The following is a 24,189-nucleotide window of genomic DNA, read 5'->3' on the forward strand; positions in this document are numbered from 1 at the left end:
AGGAATTTTTTTAACGGTCGATCACATTTTTTGTTCTAGACGTTTAAGACGACTTTTACCGACTTGGTGCTTTAAGTTATCAAAGTTTCTTAGTGTACTGCTAACTGGAAATAAAACTGTTGTTCAGATTTTACAATTATCATATTAATTTTAGGATATATAGCAAATGCCGTCGCGGATAATATCAAAAGAGATGGGATAGACCGATAAAGCCCTGTCATTAAGTAATCGTGGATTTGGATATCAGAGTTCATTGGAGAAATTTGTAGCTGGCAATAGTATCGTTAATGTTAATAACCTTTATTGGAGAAGCTTATTAAAAGTATAGTTCTTTTGTCCAATGTATACTGCTCTTCTTTGGAATAGAGGAACTTCCACCCATGTCAACTTTCATTTTTTTCTGTTTCATTCGCGGAGTTGTGGGCGGGGTTGCGGTATATTAGCTAGCATATTGCTTTTATTTCATTTTGTTGTTGCCGATAACTTTTAATCACTTTTTCCTGACTTTAAGATGCTGCTTACAATAGGCCGAATGCATTCTATTTGTTTTATAGAAGTAAGTATTAAGTATACATGAGCTTAAAGCTTAGGTAATATTTTTTTTCGAAAACGAAGTTCCTTATTTTTAAAAAATAAGAGGTACCTAATGAGTGCTGTTGGAATGTCATTAGTCTGTTGATCAAATGCTATTAATGGTCAAATTATTCGAGAGATTGTCCCTTTTTCTTCGTTTTTGTGGATGGAGACCTGCTTTCTCAATAAGCGAACTCAGAGGAGAAAGGTTAAACTTTGCAAAACATGTACAGATTGAACGACAGCAGGTTTTTAAGCTATTATTGGCCTACTCTTAGTTCTTTTATTTTGTTGTCAAGAGTTTTGTTTTGAACGTATGAAGCCAGCTCATTTCAGATCTCCTTGTTCAGTCGTTCATGAAATTTTGACTAAATTGCTTGCGTAACCTCATATTCTTTCTTAGTGGAGCAAGTTTTTGTTCATTCCTGTACTGGGTCACACATAACTTACCGCACTCTCAAAATGATTTTTGCTTACGTCAATTGTACGTGGTCTATTGAGTATGAAACGGTAGTTAAAGGTCATTTAAGGGCAGATCATAGAAACATCAATAAGTTGTACAGATTCTTTATAAAAAATATCTCACAAAATTGTGAAAAACTAAAACTCCTCCTTAAGTCTTTTTTCCTTATCTTTTGAGACTTCTGCTGAGCTATCGCAGGTATTCTGGCAATCTGCTAGCTATGTTGTAAAATAAGTATTTTCCGTCATTTTGGTTAGTGCCTGCATCCCATAATTTTTTCTCCACTTGTTGTGCTGGTTGTTTTTGAAGTTCCATATAACTAAACCTGTAGAAAAAATCTTTCAAAGGAGTCATTTGAGATGCATCTGGTAGCAGAAACAACAAACAGCAGTGTTATTGAAATTTGTGTCGTTGATTATTTTCTATGTTGGAAAATTTTTGTTCTTGACGCTATTTCACTGGCTCCTTTTTCCAGTCTTTTTTACTGTTGTTTAGGGAATCGACATCTATCTGGTCAATTGCACACTTTTCGGACGGACTCATTTTGCTTCAATTTCTGTTGTTTCAGAACTGAAACGCTGCTAATTTTCTGGAACTAACAATTCATATCCCTTTTAGGATTTTCGGAGACTCGAGTTGAACTTCTGTTTTTTACTGCATCGGCTCAGATCCAAAGATAAATTTATATATCCGTGTTTTCATGTTTATCATTGAACCAAATTAATGGTGTTTGGTGATGATTATTGGCGTTGCTATTAGTGAAATGTTTTTGAATTTGAAATGGTAGTCGAAATTAGTTTTCTTGCTCTTCCTTGAATTGTCCTCTTTTTAATCTTTTTCACCGGGAAAACAAAGATTTGCATTAGTTAAGGAAGTTTTTGAAGCGGCGATGAAAAGACTTTTTGAACCACTGGTGGGCTACTCTACAGAGTTTTTCAAAAGTCTCAATAACGTTCATAAAATTGTTTTTCTACTTTGAAGCACAATCACTGAATTGTGAGAGTTGTCCTAACAAAGCTGAAAACAAACCACTCAGTTTCAACTCAAATTAATTTTTTTTGCTTCATTTAAACGCTAACATTGGCTCAAACCCAAAAATTTAAAATCTCTGTGATGTATATGAGTTGGTCGAAGATGGTGTCGTAGTTATTCATACATTTTTTTTTGCATCGGAAATTCACAGTCGAGCTCTAAATTAGTTTTCATCTCTCAGCGTCACATCCTTTTCGGAAATTTGTAGAAGTTTATTAACAAATCATTTCAACTAATTCTACAAGAAGAACAAGGAGGCTCGGTAATGTGCGTACGGACATAATGTTCCCACCCCGCTCATCCACATTCTTGACTTTATTGGCTACCAAATGATGAATAGTTAGGAAACTTTCAAAAGCGTATATGGTTAAATAACCCACTGATGGAATACAATAATGCCACGCTACAGGGCTGATGAAACTTGTTGTTAATAGCACTACTAGAAAAGCAATCATAAATATCAAATAACAAACATTATGTACGACCAGAACTCGATTTCTTTATTTAAAAAAAACATGAAATCAGACTCGCATCAGATAAAACCTTAACAAAACAAATTAACCTGTACTTCATTAGAAAATATATGGGACCTGTCCTCAATGCGACGGGGTAACAAAAAAGCAAAAATGTGTTAAGTTGAAAAATACGTTTCCATGTTTACAAATAATTAATTTCAAAGTGATAAATATCAATTGATTTTAATTGAAATCGTTGAAGTGCTCATTTATATCTCCATAGGAGGCAATTGAGACCTGTCTTTATGCAGTGTATGTCATTTGACTACAAAAATACGGACAAATAACGGCAAAATGATAAGTTCAATTAAACTTTGCGCGAGAACTGTGGAGACCTACCATTAATGTTATAATTTAAAAAGAAAACAGAACCCTTTAACGTCAGTCAAGACCTATAACCAACCGAGAAAATAATGTTCGAATCAGCAAAAGTATTTGGGACTTCTAATTAGTGAGATTGAGTTAACTGTTGACGAAAATGAAAGGAAAAAGGAGACAGGTGGAAAAATCTTTTTAAAAAGTTATTTGAAAGTCATGAAAACAAAAAGCTATAAGCTGAAATCCTTACATAGGTTTAGTTTTAAGTCCTGGAGAACCAATTGAGACTTATTTTGATCAGGTATATGTCGTACAACATCAAAATGAAAGACAAACATAGGCAAGCATGAATAAAATCCACTAAATTTTGCGAGAGAACTCTCAGCCCAAAAGCATAAACTGTCCAACAAAAACAAATAGCATAATCAGCTGCGCTTTTTTAAACGCTGTGCATTTTTCCAACTATGTTTTCCTTCAATCAAATCTGTCAATAATAGGATACTTTTACAAGAACACAAAATGAACCTATAAAGTTTGCAACTATGTTCAAAAATTAAAAAAAAATTGTGAACTTGTCGTACCAAAAACCAAGAAACTATTTGTTAAGAATGAAGCAATTACAAAAGTTAGTTTAGATCTCAAAGCAAATGAATTTTGGCCATCTTTCTGAGACTGCGCAAGAAGTTTAGAGAAATAAGATGAAGTAGTGGCAAAGCTCAAAATTTCATCGACATTTTCTTAAAACCAATATATTCAAAGTGATGATTGACATAAGGTAACAACTGAAAGCATTGTTTAGTTTCACGTTTTACTCCTAAGAAATTCTATTGACTCTTGAGACTAAGTCATTGGACCACAAAAAATATAACAAACAAAACCAAAACATAGAATTCCGTAAAATTTTTCGGAAACAATTGGTCAGAGCCATTAAGACCTTGAGTTTAACTCGTGAAAACATAATATATGGTCGTTGGGCCTTATTTCTGTAAATAGTATCTGTCCATAATTGAGCCCTGATTGGAAATTCTTGTCAGTAATTTACATAGAAATATATGCGGAAATGTTTGAAATGCCGCGCCTTATAAAAATCTTTTAACCTCATAAATTTTTTTTACCGTAGGGGTCCACAGTGAGAAGAAGATCAGCCCTAATAGTGCTGCGCGGTTATGAAAACAATCAATCATTCAAATAGTTGTGAAATAGAACAATTCTCAAACAAAATTTTGCAGTATATCAAGTAAACAATGCATTTTGTGTAATTATCGAGTTCAAATTTTCAAAAAATTGACAAATTTATAATTTCAGAGGACTCTAAAGCCAACCGGAATACAACTAGCTCTCTTTTGAGCGTACGAAAAACATGACCGCAGTTTTTGTCTGTCTATTTTCAGCAAATTTAAAGAAAGTGGCGGAAAAAGCGTATTGGTCACATTTTTGATGAAAAAGGTTTCATTTTTGAAAAAATTAGCATAATTTCTAGCCAAAAAAAACTCGGATCGAACGATTGAGCAACCATCCTCTATCTTTAAATAAAGAAATCAATAGCACTACCGTAAAAATTTCAACTTATTATAGACAAAAAATTTGTTCAAGAATACGGAAAAGTGAATTTCGTCTACTATTCACAAAAATTTAAACCACGATAACTCGCTCTCGAAAACGAAATTCAAGAAATCTTTTGAGTCCATATTCTTCGCTGGTCGGGCTTTCTAATGATACCACTCACAACTCTACGACGATTATATCGATCGGCCAAATTGGACTGAACAAATTAAACCTGAAGATCATTGTATAATTTTGATTATTTCAATAAATATTCCTGATTATTCTAAAGGCATGTAAGCTTTAACCTTTCGGTTATATTATTAATTTACATGTTTGATAAAAAACTAATTTGAATATATTGTTCCTTCCCCCACTAAAGTGGGTCGGTACAATTATAAGCTTTTTGAGTTTATTAGCAGTACATTCTTCCAAATTGTACTGCTTTTCAAATTCTTCATATTTACACAATGGTTTTGGTTTACTAGGATAATACATGTTCGTTCGTTGAACGGAAAGGTTAAAAGCTTATGTAAAAAAGTTTGACATTTGCTGAAGGATTCTTCATCCCCTGTTGTTCTCGGATAGCTGCTCTGTTTTTTTTAAAAAAATAATTTGTGAAGCATAAGGAGTTGAAATGCAGAAAACTGAATTGCTTAATGACATTAAATAAAGTTGCTTAATGTTATTGATTTTATTTTTCCACTTCATTCTATAGTAATTACCTTGAGCTGAATTTAACTACATTGTTTCAAGTGAATTTGCCCGCTTGTTTTTTTTAAGTAATGGATTAAATATTGTATGCTCACCTTAAGTTAGTTTAAACTAAAACATAGTTTCGTCAACTTTGCTTCAATTTGATGGTTTTTTTTTGAAAAAACGTTCGAAATTAATTTTCATCTTAACGTGTTGCATGTTTGTGTTAATCTTTGTCCTCGCGATGTATATGAAGATATTTTTACTAGCATAACAACAAGAAAGTGTTGTTAGAAGCGGAACTTTTTGCACTTGTGTTGAAATATATGAAATTTTCAAAGGTTTCTGCTTTTCTAATGTTTTGCTTCCTTTGTTTTGCAGTTATGATTTTGTTGTACAGTTTTTAAGTGAAAGATTTTGCTCAAAACGCCTTCAATTTTTTCTGCTAAGAAACAGGTATGGCAAGCAGACTTTTTTCACAGCTTAAATGATGGAATTATCAAAAAAACGCAGATTTTAATGGATTTAACAAAGATCAGAGTTTTGTCTATTTTCTCCATATAATAGTTGTCAATCAATGAAAACGTCACGCTCTTTTGGTCTTTGTTTATCGGTAAAGATATCATTGAAATGGCCATTTTGAAATTATATGTAGTTTAAAGAATTATTTAAAAACTAATGCATTTGCCCCTTTGTAATATTGTGTCGATTTTCTTCGATAGAGATCGTATGAAAAGTAAGGGAAAATAAGCAACTTCAAAACAATCTACTTGACGTTTCTTTGATTTTTTTTATCTTCAGTTCATTAAATTTTTGAAAGCGCGTGTAGTTCGAATTTCGGTCTATTTTGTAATTTGTATCTTCTGGGTCAGTTGTACTATCGTCTCCTCCAAGGTTGATGTTGGATCTTTCAGGGCCATTCACAGTACTAGATCAGCCCTCTTGTTCAGTTTTGATTTTCATTACTTCCGGGTGTCTGATCACTGTTAAAAATCCAGCGTTGAGGGAACGCATTGTGAAGTAAAAGTTTCTCATCTCCAAATTATAGTAAACTTGTGACTTCTTTTAGGAAATCAAGTTTCGATGTCTGCTTAATTGGCTTTAAATTCACTCAGTCGGTCGAACTTGTTTGAGGAAATGGGATTCATGTTACCCGTAGAGTACCTCTCGTGGTGGTTTTTCTGTTTTTGATGTAAATTTTCTGAAGTTACTCAGTTCTTCTTTGAAAACTATGACAGAAGACAATAAATGAAGATTATTTTTCAATTAAATATCGGTAAATTATCATACGTTAGCCATACATCTAAATGCTCCTTCTACCAATGCAACACCGGCAATATATTGACCCAGTAGATGACTATTGTTTTATCGAACAAAACTTTGCCCATGTTTTCGCTTAATGTACAGCTTGTTAATTAGATCTATATAAAAGAGGGTTAAGATATTGCAGAAAATTATTTAGTTGTCAGTTATATGAAGGTAACAGTTTTTAGTGTGTTTGACTGACAAAAGCACATTCTTAATAAACTGATTCCATCGGCTGATTTAGTGCATTTATGATAATTGATCAAAAAAAGAAGAAAATATTTTTTGGTGAGTTAGACTGACAATAGCGCACTTTTGAATGTATAATTCCATCGGCTGATATTCTGCATAAATAATAATTAATCAGCAATTGAAAAATAATAATCTCTTAGCAAGTTTGACTGAGAGAAGCACACTTTTAATAGTTATTCATCAGCTCATTCATGTACTATAGTTATGATAGTTTATCAATAATAAAAAGGTAATTTTTTGTGACAAAAGCACACATTTAATTGGCTAATTCCATCGGCTGATGTACTGCATCAAAAATAATTAGTCAGCAATAAAATTTTAATAATCTCTTGGCCAGTTTGACAGAGAAGCACACTTCTATTTGGCATATTCATCAGCTCATGTACTATAGTTATGATAATTTATCAATAATAAAAAGGTATTTTTTTGTGACAAAAGTACACATTTAATTGGCTAATTTCATCGGCGGATGTACTGCATCAATAATAATTAGTCAGCAATAAAAAGTTAATAATCTCTTGGCTAGTTTGACAGAGAAGCACCTTTTTATTGGTCATATTCATCAGCTCATGTACTATAGTTATGATAATTTATCAATAATAAAAAGGTATTTTTTTGTGACAAAAGTACACATTTAATCGGCTAATTTCATCGGCGGATGTACTGCATCAATAATAATTAGTCAGCAATAAAAAGTTAATAATCTCTTGGCCAGTTTGACAGAGAGAAGCACACTTTTAATAGTCCTTCATCAGCTCTTTGATGTACTATAGTTATGATAATTTATCAATAATAAAAAGGTAATTTTTTGTGACAAAAGCACACATTTAATTGGCTAATTCTATCGGCTGATGTACTGCATCAATAATTATTAATCAGCAATAAAAAGTTAATAATCTCTTGGCTAGTTTGACAGAGAAGCACCTTTTTATTGGTCATATTCATCAGCTCATGTACTATAGTTATGATAATTTATCAATAATAAAAAGGTATTTTTTCGTGACAAAAGTACACATTTAATTGGCTAATTTCATCGGCGGATGTACTGCATCAATAATAATTAGTCGGCAATAAAAAGTTAATAATCTCTTGGCCAGTTTGACAGAGAGAAGCACACTTTTAATAGTCCTTCATCAGCTCATTGATGTACTATAGTTATGATAATTTATCAATAATAAAAAGGTAATTTTTTGTGACAAAAGCACACATATAATTGGCTAATTGCATCGGCTGATGTACTGCATCAATAATTAGTCAGCAATAAAAAGTTAATAGTCTCTTAGCCAGTTTGACAGAGAAGCACACTTTTATTGGGCATATTCATCAGCTCATGTACTATAGTTATGACAATCTATCAATAACAAAAAGGTAATATTTTTGTGACAAAAGTACACATTTAATTGGCTAATTTCATCGGCGGATGTACTGCATCAATAATAATTAGTCAGCAATAAATAGTTAATAATCTCTTGGCCAGTTTGACAGAGAGAAGCACACTTTTAATAGTCCTTCATCAGCTCATTGATGTACTATAGTTATGATAATTTATCAATAATAAAAAGCTAATTTTTTTGTGACAAAAGCACACATATAATTGGCTAATTGCATCGGCTGATGTACTGCATCAATAATTAGTCAGCAATAAAAAGTTAATAATCTCTGGGCCAGTTTGACAGGGAAGCACACTTTTATTGGGCATATTCATCAGCTCATGTACTATTGTTATGACAATTTATCAATAATAAAAAGGTAATATTTTTGCGACAAAAGCACACATATAATTGGCTAATTCCATCGGCGGATGTACTGCATCAATAATAATTAGTCAGCAATAAAAAGTTAATAATCTCTTGGCCAGTTTGACATAGAGAAGCACACTTTTAATAGTCCTTCATCAGCTCATTGATGTACTATAGTTATGATAATTTATCAATAATAAAAAGGTAATTTTTTGTGACAAAAGCACACATTTAAATGGCTAATTGCATGGTCTAATGTAATGCGTTTATAATAGATAAGAAAAGCTCGGACGATTTTAACGGAATTTTATGAATTTTACAATTTTTAATAGAATATTTTGAACTCTTTTAATGAATATATGAAATCAAACGTGTTTAATGCTCGCAATCAAAGTCTGTAACAATTATATTAGTTCTCAAAATGATGTAAACAATTGAAGCCCGGGGAGCATTAAGTGGCTGATCCATACGACTCATGTTCTCTAAGTATGCGATTCACCAAAAATGTTGATAAATAAATTCATGTGAAAGGGCGGTTCGTATGAGTTTGACCCACACTCACCCACCTCCCAATTCAACAGAAGATTCAGCCGATAAACCCCATCTCAAACTCCACCCCCTCTCCACCCCAGCTCCCACGCGCCACCCCTCCCACTTCTTTCTAATCATAAGACGTTTTTTAAATATGAGTTACACGATAACACTTCGCACACACTTCCTTCGAACGCTTCAACGGAAAGATAATTAAGTTTTTGCTTCTATTGTCTAAGCATCATATGCTGCGATGACTTGCGCACATCTCCTGTGCTTGTCAAGCATATTTTGTCTTCTTATTTTCCAGTCATCAAACATTCTCAAACGTTCTTGGTAGTCGTGTAATCTGAGCTCTTCCTCGGGTGTCTCCCATTGCAGTTGAACCAACTCCTCGTGATACCTGTCAATGGTTTGAATCTCCCGTTGAGCCTCTTCGTTTAGACACAGCAAGATATGCGATGGAATGACATTCGCAAGGCGGTTTGCGGCCAGATCTTTTACCAGCTCCAAAGAATTTACATAGAGCTCTGTGATGGAATTGTTGACTGGGGGTTTAGGTTTAATGTTCATATATAGACGATGGAATATGTATTTACCCAGGTATGAAAAGAATATAATCGCGAAAAGTATCAGAACCAACGTGTAGATCCAACTAAATATCCAGTTAATAACATAACCGAAAGGTTGAAGCAAAGTCTTAAAAAAAGTGTCTTTGGTGATATCATATACAATCAGTAGTACAAACGTACCAATAAACAGAAGATAGATATAAAATCTGAATGTCGCTAAAATCGGCGCAGAAAACGTGCGAATTGTGTACCGAATTGAGTCCAAAACGTTGCCGAAAAATGTGTTTTCAGTTATCAAATTTGTTTCTGCAGGAGCAGGCCCCGACGGGGAAAGATTGACTGCAAACTTTCCCTGGAGCTCATCATCAACATGAAGGTATTTTTCACATTCGTAAACTCGCTCCAGTTGTTTCTTCAGAATTGAGTCCTGTTTCTCAAAAATTTCGTCCACTTTGGTCCTAAGGAACTCCTCGTGTTGTGGGTGGTTCCCAAAGTATTCGTGTATGAATGAATAAACAACTTCCTTGTTTCTATTGAGCACTTTTTGTTGGCATTTAGTTGCTGGCTCTACGAATGACGTAACAATTGGCACTGCTACACTTTTGAATGCAGCCCAATTTGAGAACCCTCGCATTTCCTGTTGTCGGCCCGTATCCGCAAGTTCTCGAAGAGATTGTGGGCAAGTTTCCATTTTTTGTTTGTATTCTCTGTAAAATTCCGAAAAGTACTCGCGGTAGAAAGCGTAAATGCGCTGAGCATCACGCTGCTGTCCGTTCTCACTGGTGTATATACATTTTAGGGCATTCCTGCTTTGCTCAATGAACAGCGACAAATTTCTGTTTACTATTCTGTCTCTGTTATTAATGCGATCTTCTAACAAGCGACATTGCGCCTTGATTATATCGAAGTGCTTCTCAACTTGTGTCCAGTTGTCGTTAAATTCCTTGTACATAGGAGCAATAAGCAAGGAACACACCTTCTGATGCAGTTTGTCGAATCCACAGCATTCGGCCGATAGTGAGAAACGGGCAATGATGTTGTTGAAAAACTGGGATTCGTCTTCAAAGTTTATTTTAAGGCTGTTGACGAAAACGTAGTTCCTGAAGCTGTGTCTTTCCTTCTTATGAATCTGTGTAGAAAAATGTTTGTATGCTTGAGAGTGCATTTATCGGAGAAGAAATGTGACTTGAAACAGTTTCTTATTAATAGCCGCCCTCGCCTTCTCCGTCGGCTATTATAGCGCTCCTATTTTTTTAATATCCAAAGAATTTGGATTATATTGGTTCTGTCTTTTTTTACAATCCAAAGTAATTAGACTGTATTTGTGTGTTGTCTTTTTTATGATTCGAACCGGAGTTTTGGAGAAGTCTTTTTTACGACTCCAAGAGGAGTATTGTCGAAGTCCTTTTTTAATTCATTTTATTGGTGTGAACTTTTGCCTGTGCCAACTTGATTCCTGTTTTCAGTGTTTCTTCCCTTGAGTGCTGTTTTAAGTATGCATATGGGTTCGAATGGTGACCTTTTTTTGACGCTATTTGTTGTCAAAGGTTTTCAGGAAATGTTTAATTTTCGCCCCTTATTTTATTTATATTCCTGTTGTCTTCTCACTTAGTATCCTTATTAACAGGTCCAATTGGCTGCTGATGAGGTGCAATTTAACCTAAATAGTGTTTCGAATTTTTGGCTATTGGATACCATGACTTTGCCACTATTTTTTTTTTAGTTTTCGAGTCTTTGTTGTATCATCACTATTTTTTTTTTAGTTTTTCGAGTCTTTGTTGTATCATCAATTAATCTCATTAGCGAACGGTCTCGTAGGTTGCGATTAAGAATCATTTTATTTGATTTGAATGTTTCAGTTCAAGGCTAATGTTCAGTTCTTTCTATGACTTGACACTAATTGTTTTAAGAGAGAACTTATCTGTTGTTACGGAAGCTTAACTCTATCGCATTAATTGTTTCAGCTCAAAGCCATTGATTTTTTTACTTATAGGCTGTTCATTTTGAAAGGACGGTCCCCGAATTTTCGCTAGAGTTATTTTTCTTTTTGCTTTCTTATTAACTAATCTTCACAAAGTACAGATCTCGTCGGTTGCTAATATGATGATTCATTTTATCAAAATGTTGGGTTGTAGTCCTTGATTTTTGTGGCTTTTACTCGAGAAGCATTAGCGAGTTTGTCATTGGCAGGTTTTGGCGGCTGAGAGAAAGTGAATTTAATTAGTTCCTTGAGCTCGCAGCAGTTTTTTTTTAATGTAATTTTGACACTTTCAAAAATTGTTTGGTTTTCAGTGTTGCATCAGTTGTTTTTCTCGTTGTCTTATCGCTTGGTCTCCAAACTAACAGTGCTTTTTTTACCTCTAGTGCGGCGTAATGTTGGGTATTTTATTGGATCCGACTTTTAGCTAATGTTAAAGGATTTTGGGTTTGATTTACGAGGCTCTTATTTGCCGTCACTCACTTTGAAAGATATTCTTATTTTTGCCGGTTTCTTCAACTTTTCATTTTTTTTTCGCATTATCTGTTGTTGATTTTTACATGATTTTTGTATTGTGTTCACATTCTAAGGACGGGTACAGGCAATATTTAGAAATTGTTTTTACTTTTAGTGATTTTTAAGAATTAAAGACCCGAAAAAAATTCTTTGTTTTTAGATTTTGTGTTCAGCTTTACGGATATAGGATGGATCATGGGCTTTTGCGACTGTCTTAGTTTAATTTTGCTATAAAATTGTTAGTTTATTCAATTCTTTGGCTTGTAATTCAGGACTCAAGAGAAGTAATGGTGAAGTCCTTTTTCATCTATTTTATTGGTGTGAATTTTTGCGTGTGGCAATTTGATTTTTTTCAGCGTTTCTTCTCTCGAGTGCTATTTAATCATGCTTATGAGTTCTAATGGTGCCTATCCGTAATTGCTTAAATTCTTTAACGGGCAGTCAAAGCTTTTTTTTAACTTTGATGCTATTTGTTGTCAAAAGTTATCAGGAAATGCTTGATTTTTGCCCCATTTTTCTTGTTGTCTTCTCACTGAGCATCATTATTAACAGGTCTCATTGGCTGCTTTTGAGGTACAATTGAGCCTTCAAAATTTCTTCACATTTGAATACAACCAACAACGAACCGTGTGCGGAATCTATATTGTGGGTGTTAGATGTTAAATAATTTTTCCTGAAATGAGAATTTACCTTGTTTTTTAAAGGATCAATACTCTTTACTGTAACTTTTCAAAATAACTAAACTTAAATTTCTGATAGTTTTATGTAGAGAACTTATTTCTAAGATAACGTACGACGGAGCTTCAAACCAGATCAGAATTTGTAAAGACAGTTCTTTTTTTCATCCTAAATTGTTGCTTTTAATTAGAAAAGTAATTAAAATTGACCTAAAACTATTTGAGCAGACGTCCTAGAAATTTCAATGTAGAATCTTGATTTAATCCATTAAGTATCGAAAATATTAGTTACTCGCAGAAAGTCACCTTTTCCATTGCTTCTATTTTGATTACTTTTCTGTTTGCATACTCAAATATAGTGGACATAATATTTCATATCTTCGATGCCTCCAATTCCGTGGAACAGCGTTTAGAAGTTCTTACTTTTTTACCTTTTCAATGAGTTCCGTTACCCCCTCTCTGTCGTCAGATATCTTGTCGATTTTTGTGAACACAATTATTGTTCGTGACCCCTTTTCGTCAACTTCGCGTAGGAGCTGGAAAAGCGTGTTTAGACTAAATCTTTTGTGCAATCAATCACACACAATATCACACATTGTGGATCTCGTATATGTCTCATAACTGTTTCCTGGACGTCCCGTGTCAGTGAAGGGTCTTGATTCTGAGTAGTTGAATGGAAAATCCCTGGCAGATCTACTACTGTAAGGTTTCTTGTCTCCGGACTCTCTATCCTGAATGATGGCATCTCTGTGAGTTCGAATGCTCCATTCATCCTTTGATTCTGATTGGACGGAGCTGTTTCTTGTTCACTCTTAGAAAGGTCTTCCGGTATATCAAAAAATCTTTCGCTATTTTTAAGTCACAGATATGGCGATGATTAAATGATTACGTGAAAACAAATTTGCATTTTAAGTTTGACTACTTTTACCAAGATTCTGCCAATGGATAAATAGCGTCTGGGCTCGAACTTTGTTCTTAGTTACCATCTCTATTGCTTATTGCTGTTGATACTAGCCACTGTGTCGTCTCACTGCGAACCAGGAGTATGTTCAGTTCCAAAATGACATCAAAATAGTTCGCACTTTAAAATTATTTGTGTACAAAAATCATTGTTTTTCATTAGTTTTTCCTCTTCCTTCAATCCCAATCTTGGTTATGGGTTATCAACGGGGCTACTTTCCGGCAATCTGCCGGGTATGTTATAAATAATTTGTCAGAAGTTAAGTAATGTCGCAGAATTTGAAATTATTTTAAACCATTCTATCTACCTCTTCAAAATTGTAGGTTGTGAAATCCTTTAATGAAACTGCTTTTTTTAATAGGCGTTCCTATTTTGAAACAGATCCCTGAAAGTTGAGAATTTCGTCTTTGATTGAACTGGAACTGCTGAGTCGTCGCTTTTGTGGGTAAATCATAGAGCACGAGCTTGTGTCTTTTTTACGCATTGCGAGTTGAACTGCACATTTTGTTACTGCTCTTCCATCTCCTAAACATGCGGCATGAATTAATAAATTGTTTATTTAAAGTGATAGATTTTTTGTTAAAACACCTAAATTTTTTGTAAGGAGAATCCTTAATTTTTCCTTTTAAGGAGAATCAACAGTCTAAAAGAAAAGGCAACCCATGCACCCTGGCTCTCTCGACATTCGCAAACAAGCACGCACGCACTGACATACGCCCGCTTTCGGCAAAAAGCACAACGGAAGGCAACCTAGCCGATAACACGCGTGCGTATATTAGCCTCGTGCAAAATCAAATCTAATTTTTATAACTTGTACCGCTGTTTTATAATATAAGAATTTGCCAACGTTACTGTATTTTTCAAATTGTTTTGCTCCCTCTTTTGAGACTACAGGTTGTTTTTAGTGCAAAGTGGGTGGTTGCAGCCCTGGACCAAGTGGTTCTCAGTTTGCTATATATTTGAAATACTGTTAGTTGTGTTAGGTATTGTTACTTGCCTGTTGGAAGTTGTACTCCGCTTAGTATTCCGAGAACACTACTCTTGCCCGAAGACTGATCGCCAGCAGCTATCACATGAGGGATGTTGATTACGTCCTGTGAACATTAAAAATTTTAGTTGGTTATAATAACGTCAATTAATTCTTTGGGTCGGGTCAAGTTTTTCATATTTTTTATTGATTCCAAAAAAAATCTGTGGCTAAGTTTGCAGTTAGCTCGGGTGTAAATCATTTATTTGTGCGTTATCTGAAACTTTTTTGGTACAGAAAATCGATACAGCGACGGAGATCAATTATCGTGAGTAATGGAAGGAAGCAGTTACTTAAAAAGTGTACGGTCGTTGCTTTTGGCATTCAAAATTGATTTTCAATTATTTCCTATTACAAACATATTCAAGACTGATATCAAAGAGGAAACTCTTGATTACAATTTAGCCTTGGGTCCTTTAGATTACAATGGGTCCGTTACAGCGCTACTCTTCTGAACTTCCATTGGATCGACCTTGTGTCTGCATTTAATCTTGATGTTTATGCCGCGCTTTTTAATTGAATAAACAAACAAATTCAAGGTCAAATTTAACATTAGAGCTAGAATAGCATGACAAGAAAAATTCAATGCTACTTTCTGTCAAAGCGCATTCAATGTGCTCACGCTTGTCACCATCTTTACGATTGGTTTGCGAATAACCTGTTGTTGATATAGATTTTCGGCAAAATTTCTATAGGGTTAGCAAAGTTCTACGACATCAAAGTTACGCTGAAAAGAGTGATTGTATGGAAAATGGTTTACATTTTGTTGACATCTGTGTCTACAGCCAATCGAAGTCACATATTTGACATTTAAAACCACTCGACTATCGGCATAAAAAGAGCTTAAAAAGCTACCAAAGTCAGCCAAGATTCATAAATTTGGTTTGATTAAGCTGACATACTGTGCGTATTGAAGCAAATTTCCTGGAGAGGTAAATTACTTGTTACTGTGGTTTGTTTCTGTAAATTATCTGAGTTGTTGTTCAGCTTAACTTAACTTTGACGTGTTGAAAAGAGAATTAACTTTGAAGCCTTTACAATTTTCTTCCCTCAAGAGGAGCGAGTGAGACTTAAGTGGGACTTGTCTAAAGTACCAAGCAATTTCTCTTACTAGCTTCAAAGAAGCGTCGTTCATCTGTTGTGTCATTGAGCAGTTCGGTGAAAACACCCAAAGTGCGATTTTTGCTACATTTATTAATTTTTAGTGTCGGAAAAGAGTCTTCAAAAATATTAAAACTTTGGAGAGAGAAATTACTTGCCACAATTATTAGGTAGGACCATTGTCTTGAACTTTTGTCAAGAATTTTGCAATTTCGAATAATAATTTGAGTTCTTAACAGAAACTCGGCCGAAATTTAAATATATTTACTTGAAATCAATATTTTTTTGTATTCTGAGCGAAGCAGATGTTTGACAGCAATGCTGAACGATTTGTTAGTTGGGATAATTGAGTATCAAGTAATGCAGCGGTAATCTACAGTATAGTGGATTATACAGTTCACAAAACTTAACTGCAAAAACAATAGCTGGACAGATTTGAAATCGCTGAAACGAATTGATTGGTATAAGCTTTTTCGGTTTTGATAGGAGAGCAGCCGCTACAATTGATTTGGCGAGTAAAGAAAAAGTTTTGTAAATTAGGTAAGGTGCGCTTTATAAAAATGACATCTTTCGCTGAGATGTCAAAGGCGTGAACAAACAAGGAAACAGCCGAAGAAGTCCACGATTCACTGGCCGACCAGATTTTCTGAGGCCACAGCCAATCACTTATTTTTATAAACTGATTACTTCCTGATGCCATTAAATTTCAAACAAAATTGAATGAAGCAAAAAATCAGATAATTTCTTTGAAAACTCTCCAAATGTAAGTATAAAGAACACATAATTGTTATTATATTGTGCAGGTGCATTACGAACAAACTGGAAAAACCGGAAACGGAGAATAGAAGATTCGTACAGTTGGGTCTCTATCCCAGCTAACTGATCGGTCTGTGCGGATGCACACGGTCAAATCCTTTTTTCACTGAATTGGCTAACCGTTTCCGCTCAATCATTGGCTAACAACGCAACAGACGGTCCATTAAAAAACGGTGGAAACCAAGAAATGCTATGATTAACCATTTCTTTTCAAATTTCATTGAATACTGGACCTTCAACTCGTTAAAGTGCCTCTTATTAGTAAAAACGCAATTATTATTTCCATAGAACCATTTGTAGTAGGCGTTCCGACAAGGACAACAATAAATAAAAATAGGCTTGTAAAAAATGGAGGAAAGGGGTCAACATTTAATCCAATTTAATCACAGTTTCGCAAACAGCTTGCTAGCAATCATCTCAAAAAGTGATACCAATAAAATTAATATGAAAATCAATGCCATTCAAATGAAATCTGATTTAAATTAAATCAAAAGACAACAATGCGGTAGATAAAATAACTGCAACTATTATATCCTCGTAGACCGCAAAAAGTTTTTAAAAAAACTTCTGAAAGTGCGGCTAAATGAACAAAAAAGCTCACGTATGCATCTAAAAGTCTAAATGCTCAAAACAGTCAAAAAGCTTCTGAACATACAAATACTTGTTAATCTATGTGAGAAGAATTTCTGACGATGACTTTAGACTGAAAACGAAAAAAAACTACTTTGAAAAGTGACTCGTTATCGAAAAATTTTCTCGGGCTCCGTGAAAAGAGTGTCACACCTAATTATGATTCTCAGAATTATGCGTGATCAAAACCCACTCTGCTCTCTTTCTCCATCCTATTTTTGATCTCATCTTTTCAGCAGATAAACCTTAAAACTTTTCCACGTACGGTTGTTTCTGTTTAATTAACATTTGACCGATAGAAAAATGGTCCTTCGGCTCTTGACAAATGGAGCACAATGCCTCTGCGGTTTAGTTTACTAAAAACTATCACCTTAGGCCTCGTTTTGTTGACAATTCGTCAGTTTTGTGCGTGACAATTGAGGCTTGAAAAGTACATGTTCGAGGCCTACTTTTGTTTATATATTCATAAATTTTTTATGCCCGTTTATAGAGTGGAATTGCCAACTGCAGTCCTGAAATGAAGCAGTGTCTGAGTGTTGACCATGAAGAATGAATATAATTCCATGCACTTAAACTGAGCGCAAAAGGTAGACATCGCTTGGGTAATTGAGACAGGTTTGGTCAAGGCCGTATTACCTCAACTCGATGACTCGATGTCAAAGGTCCCTGATTTCTCCCGTTTGCAATCAGTACTCGATAGAAGTTTATCTGTTATATTAAATGTAAGTCGCACTTGGGCGCAATGGCTAACAGCACTCCTATCGTCACATAGTTTAATGGTCCTTAAACATGCAGCCTACACCACCATGCTTAAACAACTGATCTGCGAATGTTTTGGTGCTCATTGAGCATGCAGCTAAGCAAATACGAGCGTAACAAAAAAGCAGTTGACCAAAAATGTCCTTATTTAGAAAGTTCAATAGACGGCAGTAGGCATCGGTTCCGTAAGGGGTAGACCTATGACTCTTAATCGAGCGGCATGGGTTCGCGCCCAAGTGCGGGCGGATGAAGAAGCATAATTTCTGGGAAAAATTTGGAAGTTGGTTCTCTTTTTCCGTTCTTCATTTGTTCTCTCTTATTGTTTATTCATTGTCCTTTCGTTCTTTCTTCCTTCTTTATTTCTTCTGCCTTTCGCTCTCTCAGTGTCTCTTTATCTCTTTGTACATCTTTCCTATCTTTCATTTCTTTATTCTTTTTATTTTCTCTTCCTTTTTTCTCACTCTTTTCTCTCTCTCTCTCTCTCTCTCTCTCTCTCTCGCTGTGTGTGTCTCTTTATCTCATCTGTTTTTTTTTATTTTACTTGGTACTTTCTTTTCTGTCTTTTCTTTGGTTTCTCTTTTTCTCATTTTGGCTTTATTTTCGTTCTTTATTTGTTTTCTCTCATTCGTTTCTCTCGTTCTTTCCTGTCTTTCCTTTCTGTTTTTTACCTTCTCCTTTTTCCTCCGCATATTTAATGTCTTTTTTTCTTGTGTAAATACATGCGTCTTCAGACGCGCTACACTGCCATGTTTTGCGCTCATAAAGCATGCTAGTTCAAAAACAAGCGAGCCTAATCTGACCAATATTGTGCTGATTTTGAAATGATTTTTGATTTAGACTTAAGCAAAAGGCATTGGTAGCCTAAGGGATAAGACCAATTGTTGTTAAGCAAATGGCAGGGGCTCCAGTCCGAAAATTGGCTGAGAATTACGCATGATTTTCTGGCCAAAAAATTGGCAAATATTTTTTTCTGTTTCTTTCGTTCATGCTTTTGTGCACGTTCTTGTGCCTATTTTGTGCACGTTTTTGCGCTCATAGAGCATGCTGCATAGCAGAAATAGGTGATCCTAATAGCTTTAATTTAATTGTTAATTTATTATGTATAATTTCCTAATCCTGGCATATTTTAGCGCTCCTTAAACAGAGCCTAGCGTAGTACATGCGTTTTGAGACGCGCTGTGCCATCATGTAGAGGCTCGCTATCTGCAAATTCATAGCGCTCCTTTAACATAATGCTCTTTAGACACAGCAAAGCCGAAATTGTCGCTTAACAAAAAGCTGCTGTTGAATAGGGTAATGGACGCCAAAATTACACTTCAGTAGGCTAAGCGGCAAGAGCTGTGGCTGTTACACGAAGGGCATGGGTTCGAGCCCGAGATTGTACAAAAAATAAATCCTTAAATATTTTAAACCTGTTCGGATATGATTTTATGACGCTTTTTGCGGGCTTGCTAGTTTTTATTTAAAAATGAACCTTAAGGTGTTGCTGTAATTTTGTTAAAATTTGAAGTCAAATGTGCTCCATATGGAGCTTTCTTCCCCACATCATTCTTTCCCTGAGATGGGGTCAACGGCTGTAATAAGAAATTGTGTTACCTTTATTATGTTGGATCGTTTTATATCATCTGCAAGATCCAGAAGGTCAGAACAGTAAGCGTCAAATGCGCTTTGGGCCTCTTGGTTAGCCAGCTGTCTTCCACTAGTTGTGTTGTGAGTGAAAATTGGTCGATACATAGTTACTGAGGCTGTAAGCATGGTATGGGCAAACATTAAATTGATCTATTGACCTACATATGCATGAATAAATAGTTTTGTTAAATTGCATTTAACAGTTTTTAATCAAGAAAACCACTCGAACTTGCAAAGGGCGATAAGATTTTTTTAAAAGTTAAATGTAAAATGTTAGGGTAAATTAGAAGCTGACTTTGGGTAATTTTTTGATCCCACACAAAAGGATATTGCCCAAAATAGTTTAGCTTCCTGTTTTTTTCCTGGACAATATTAGCTGTTAACTTTTTTGATAGATCGTACAATTAAAGGAAGGTACTATTTTTCTTTGGTGTGGTACTTTGAAACTTTTATCTTATATTAACTTTATTCAATTTAACTTATATTGAATGCAAATCGAACTTCAGCACAATGATTAACAGCGCTCCTATTTTCACTTGTTTTAACGGTCCTTAAACATAGAGCCTAGCTTAATGCATGCGACAGAGCAAAAACAAGCGAGTCAAAAAAGCCATTGACCAAAAGATTGCTGATGTACAAAGTGCAATAGAGAAAAGCAATACGCACGGGTAGCCTAAGGGATAAGACCTGTGGCTGTTAAGCGGGGGACATGGGTTCGCGCCCCAGTTGGTGCCGAAATTGGCTCCAAATTTCTTTGCCCAAAAATTAGGTAATTGTTAATAGCCGCCCTCATCTTCTCAGCCGGCTATTATTTTTTTTACTTCGTCGAACTTTTTTTTACAATTCAAAGAATTTGAATTGTATTGGGGCGCTGTCTTTTTTTAAGATTTGTTCAAACATTTTCATGATTTTTGAGGTCAAATTGTAGTGATTTTGGTCACGCCGAAACAGGAAATGGAACGAAAAAGCGAGTGGTTTTGCGACGTGAATTTTTTCGCTCTAATAAAGTTTTTAAAATTTTTTCGCTTTCTCGCTAGTGGTTTTTTGTTCACATGCGGCAATTTCACGTTGATTTATACTTTTTTTTCGATCTTTTGGATCGGATTTTTTTTTCTGAATGGTTTTTTCAATTCATTAATAGCTCATTCTAGGCCTAGTTTTTTGTTTGAACTTAATTTCCATATGATTTTTGATTTTCAAAATTTATTGTTGGCCTTTTGCTTTCTTTCTGGATGTCTGCAACGTTTGTTGTCTAAAGCCACATACGGTGAGGCTTTTAGAGATGTTATTAATAGGCGCCCTCATCTTCTCAGCGGGCTACTGTAGCGCTCCTGGTCCTATCACATTTCATAGATCATGAATTGTATTCGGGTGCTGTCATTTTTAAGATCTGTTCACACATGATTTTTGAGGTCGAATTGGAGTGGTGATGTTGGTCGCGCCAAAACAGGAATTGGAGGGGAAAAGCGAATGGTTTTACGGCGTGAAGTCTTTTTTACTGGAATTTTTCAGTATATTAAAAAAAACGGTGTTTGAACAAAATTTAGCTTTCGCTATTGTGATTTTTTTGTGCACGTGCGGCAGTTTGTCTTCCTTATTTTCCGATTTTTGATCGAATTTTCTTTCTGGTTTTCCGAATCCATTCGTAGTCTATTTTTTGGTCTAATTTTTTTGTTTAATCAATGAAAATTATTTTGTTTCGGTTTACCTTAGCTAACATCTTGTTCAACTTTTTGTGTGAAAACTTTTTGACTTCTCGGGGCTAGTTCCATTCGTCGCTCAGTCTGCTCAAATTTGTTTTAAGTGGAAGTTGATCAGCAGAGCAATTGTTATTCGTTGGCTTGGGGGAAGTGAAGTTCGAGTCGATTTCGGAGTGTTCCGGCTATGTTTTTTTAAGATATGTGTCTACAGCAAACGTCAATATTTTAAGAGAGGCAAAGTTTGGTGTGGTCATCTGAACAGAGTCAGTACCAAAATAGAAACGGGATAAACTCAGAAAGCCCAATTTTAGATGCGCGGTACTTGAACTTCTGGCCCTTGTTAAACCCCCATTACGAAACCGACGCATGTGCAACTTCGAAATGAGTTGAAATTAGTTTGCTCTTTTAAAATGTTTTTTGTACAACAATCAATTTTTACATTGTTTTTCTGGTCTTTCGCTACAAATCGGCGGTATGAGAATCAGTGGCGGCTGCTTTTTGGCAATCTGGGGGTTTTGTTTCGAACTTATGTGTGACTACGCTTTTTGAAAAGAAAAGATTTTGTGAGACTTCTGAAATGTTTTATTTTTGTATGTATTGGATTTGATTTGTTTACTATTCATGGATGATCTTCTAAGGAGATGATTGTACAAACTCGCGGATTAGCAAGCATTCCTATTTTAAACTCATCGGATGACCTCAAAAGTTTTTCATATGAGCTTATTTGACTCCTTCGAATCAAGATTAGCTTTGGCCCTCAATCAGTTAAATCAATCGATTTAGATCACTTACTGAAAAAATCAGTATATGAACTATCGCAATTTTGAATCGACAAAATTTGAATACGAAATATTCAAATATTTTGTTCTTCTTTTATCTGTTATAATGATATTTATGGTTCAGGTGTACTTACAGGTACTGGAGAAGCCGTGTCACTAGTACAAAATACAATATTTTTGAAATCTGTTTTTTAATCTATCAGATATATGGAACTGCTATTTTGTTTATGACAAAGTTCTGAGCAAATTGAGCTTAAATGGAGATCTAAAATCTGGGGGAGGTTTAGCTTTATGGTTGAAACAATGTCACTGTTGCCCACTTATATTGATGCTGCACGTGTAGATATTAAAAATTTATGTTCATTTTACAGCGGCACAGTGGGGGAGTATTTCTCAGAAAAAGTAACATTTTCCGCTAGGGATATGTAAAAGTGTGGAGAGCATTTAATTTCGCCGACCATAGATTCGGCTTTTGTTTTTCAGTTCTATTGAACTAGAACGCAGTCGTTCGCTTTGTCGATTCCGCGAAGATATCTAAATATAAAGCTATTCGTTTATAATAAGATATTTCTCAGAAAAAGTGAAGATACATTTTTGTATCCCAGATCTATAAAAGCTTGTAAGCATTTTGTTAATTATAGTGGTTGCGGTGGTTTTGTAAGCGTGCTTTGTGGCTTTCGATACGCAGCTGCCTTGTCTTGCTACAGAATGTTTTGCTGCCTTGTCATTGCTATGTGCATTTGAGCTTCTTCTGAAGTGCAATTTCTTACGCTCAAAAAGATACTACTAAAAGTACGCTTACAAAAATGTGTGTAGTGAGGTTTGCGGTAAAAGTAAGCTCTCATTAGATTAGACTAGTTATTTTTTGCGTACGATGGGGTTTTGAGTGCAATCCATTCTCATAATCTAGTGGAACATCTGGGTTCCAGATGTCTTATCAGCGCTGAGGCCAAAGTATGATTAGTTTGGATAGTTTCAGCAGCTAAATATTTGTTTTGTTTAGTCTGGAAAGCACGCACTATTTAATCAGAACTCGTCTGAGTCTGTTTGGCGTAATAGGGACTCTTGTTTTTCCATTTGGATCTGCTGTTTATATGCAAAGCTAACAATTAAGTAATATAAGATTTTTAAATTGATGATGATTTTTGCTTTTTATGACAATTCTTGTGCTTTTTGACTGATGCATCCATGTTTAAGTCCTTCATCTTGTAACCTGGATGTGCTCAAACCGTGTCCGGCGGATTATAGCCGGCTTGAGTCGTGCATCTCAGAAAATAGCTTGGTAATTTTGCTTAGTCGTCACTGTCGATAAACGTTTTCTATTGCTGTCAAAGTGGCTATAAATGTTTTTTTACAAGCGTGATGAACTAGCTGAATCTATATTACATCTTGTCGTGGTTTTAGAGTTTTATTGCATCGAATGTCATGAGATCATTTGATTACGCCTTAAAATTGTTTACGCTTCTTTAATAGCCGCCTCCGCTTAGCCGGCTGTTACAGCGCTCCTAATTTTTTTAATTCAAAGAATTTGAATTGTATTGGGGCGCTGTCTTTTTTTAAGGTCTGTTCACACATTTTCATGATTTTTGAAGTCAAATTGGAGTGGTGATTTTGGTCACGCCGAAACAGGAAATGGAGCTAAAAAGCGAGTGGTTTTGCGGCGTGACTTTTTTTGCTCTAATTTTCAAGTAGAGTGAGGAAACGGTGTTTGAACAAAAATTCGGTTTCTCGGTAGTGGTTTTTTGTTCACATGCGGCAATTTCACTCTGATTTTCTGTTTTTCGATTTTTTGGATCGGATTTTTTTCTAAATAGTTTCTCAATTCACAGCACATTCTGGACCTAGTTTTTTGTTAGAATCAAAATTTCATATCTCACTAGTGGTTTTTTGTTCTCCCTGGCAGCATTTTGACATTGATTTTCTTTTTTTTGTTTTTCATCTGATTTTTTTTTGAAATGGTTTTCTCAATTCACTCGTTGTCCATTCTAGGTCTAGTTGTTTTTTAAATCAATGAAATCAATTGGGGCGCTGTCTTTTTGAAGATCTGTTCACACATTTTCATGATTTTTGAAGTCAAA

At 35.0% G+C, this 24,189-nt stretch overlaps 2 protein-coding genes across 2 annotated transcripts in view; one reads left to right on the forward strand and one right to left on the reverse strand.

Moving 5' to 3' along the window:
• LOC142343206 (transmembrane protein 209-like) overlaps nucleotides 1-24,189 on the forward strand; it is a 50,220-nt gene that overhangs the window by 18,712 nt on the left and 7,319 nt on the right. The gene's annotated exons all lie outside the window — the stretch shown is intronic.
• LOC142342348 (uncharacterized) lies at nucleotides 9,201-22,415 on the reverse strand. The gene is made up of 6 exons (XM_075393647.1): nucleotides 22,246-22,415; nucleotides 19,600-19,748; nucleotides 14,664-14,764; nucleotides 13,141-13,270; nucleotides 9,719-10,667; nucleotides 9,201-9,463 (listed from the first exon to the last, which is right to left on the reverse strand). The coding sequence occupies exons 2-6, from the start codon at nucleotides 19,735-19,737 to the stop codon at nucleotides 9,201-9,203; spliced, it is 1,581 nt and encodes a 526-aa protein (XP_075249762.1). The 5' UTR covers nucleotides 19,738-19,748; nucleotides 22,246-22,415.

This window comes from Convolutriloba macropyga, chromosome 7 (assembly GCF_964194025.1).
Source record: "Convolutriloba macropyga chromosome 7, txConMacr16.3, whole genome shotgun sequence".
NCBI lineage: Eukaryota > Metazoa > Xenacoelomorpha > Acoela > Convolutidae > Convolutriloba > Convolutriloba macropyga.

Coding starts and splice junctions, on each gene's coding strand:
- LOC142342348 (XM_075393647.1), bottom strand. CDS start 19,737: ATGTATCGACCAATTTTCACTCACAACACAACTAGTGGAAGACAGCTG. Junction 13,271..14,663: donor GTACAACTTCCAACAGGCAA/GTAACAATACCT, acceptor ATTGCACAAAAG/ATTTAGTCTAAACACGCTTT. Junction 9,464..9,718: donor TATCTATCTTCTGTTTATTG/GTACGTTTGTAC, acceptor AGCTGGTAAAAG/ATCTGGCCGCAAACCGCCTT.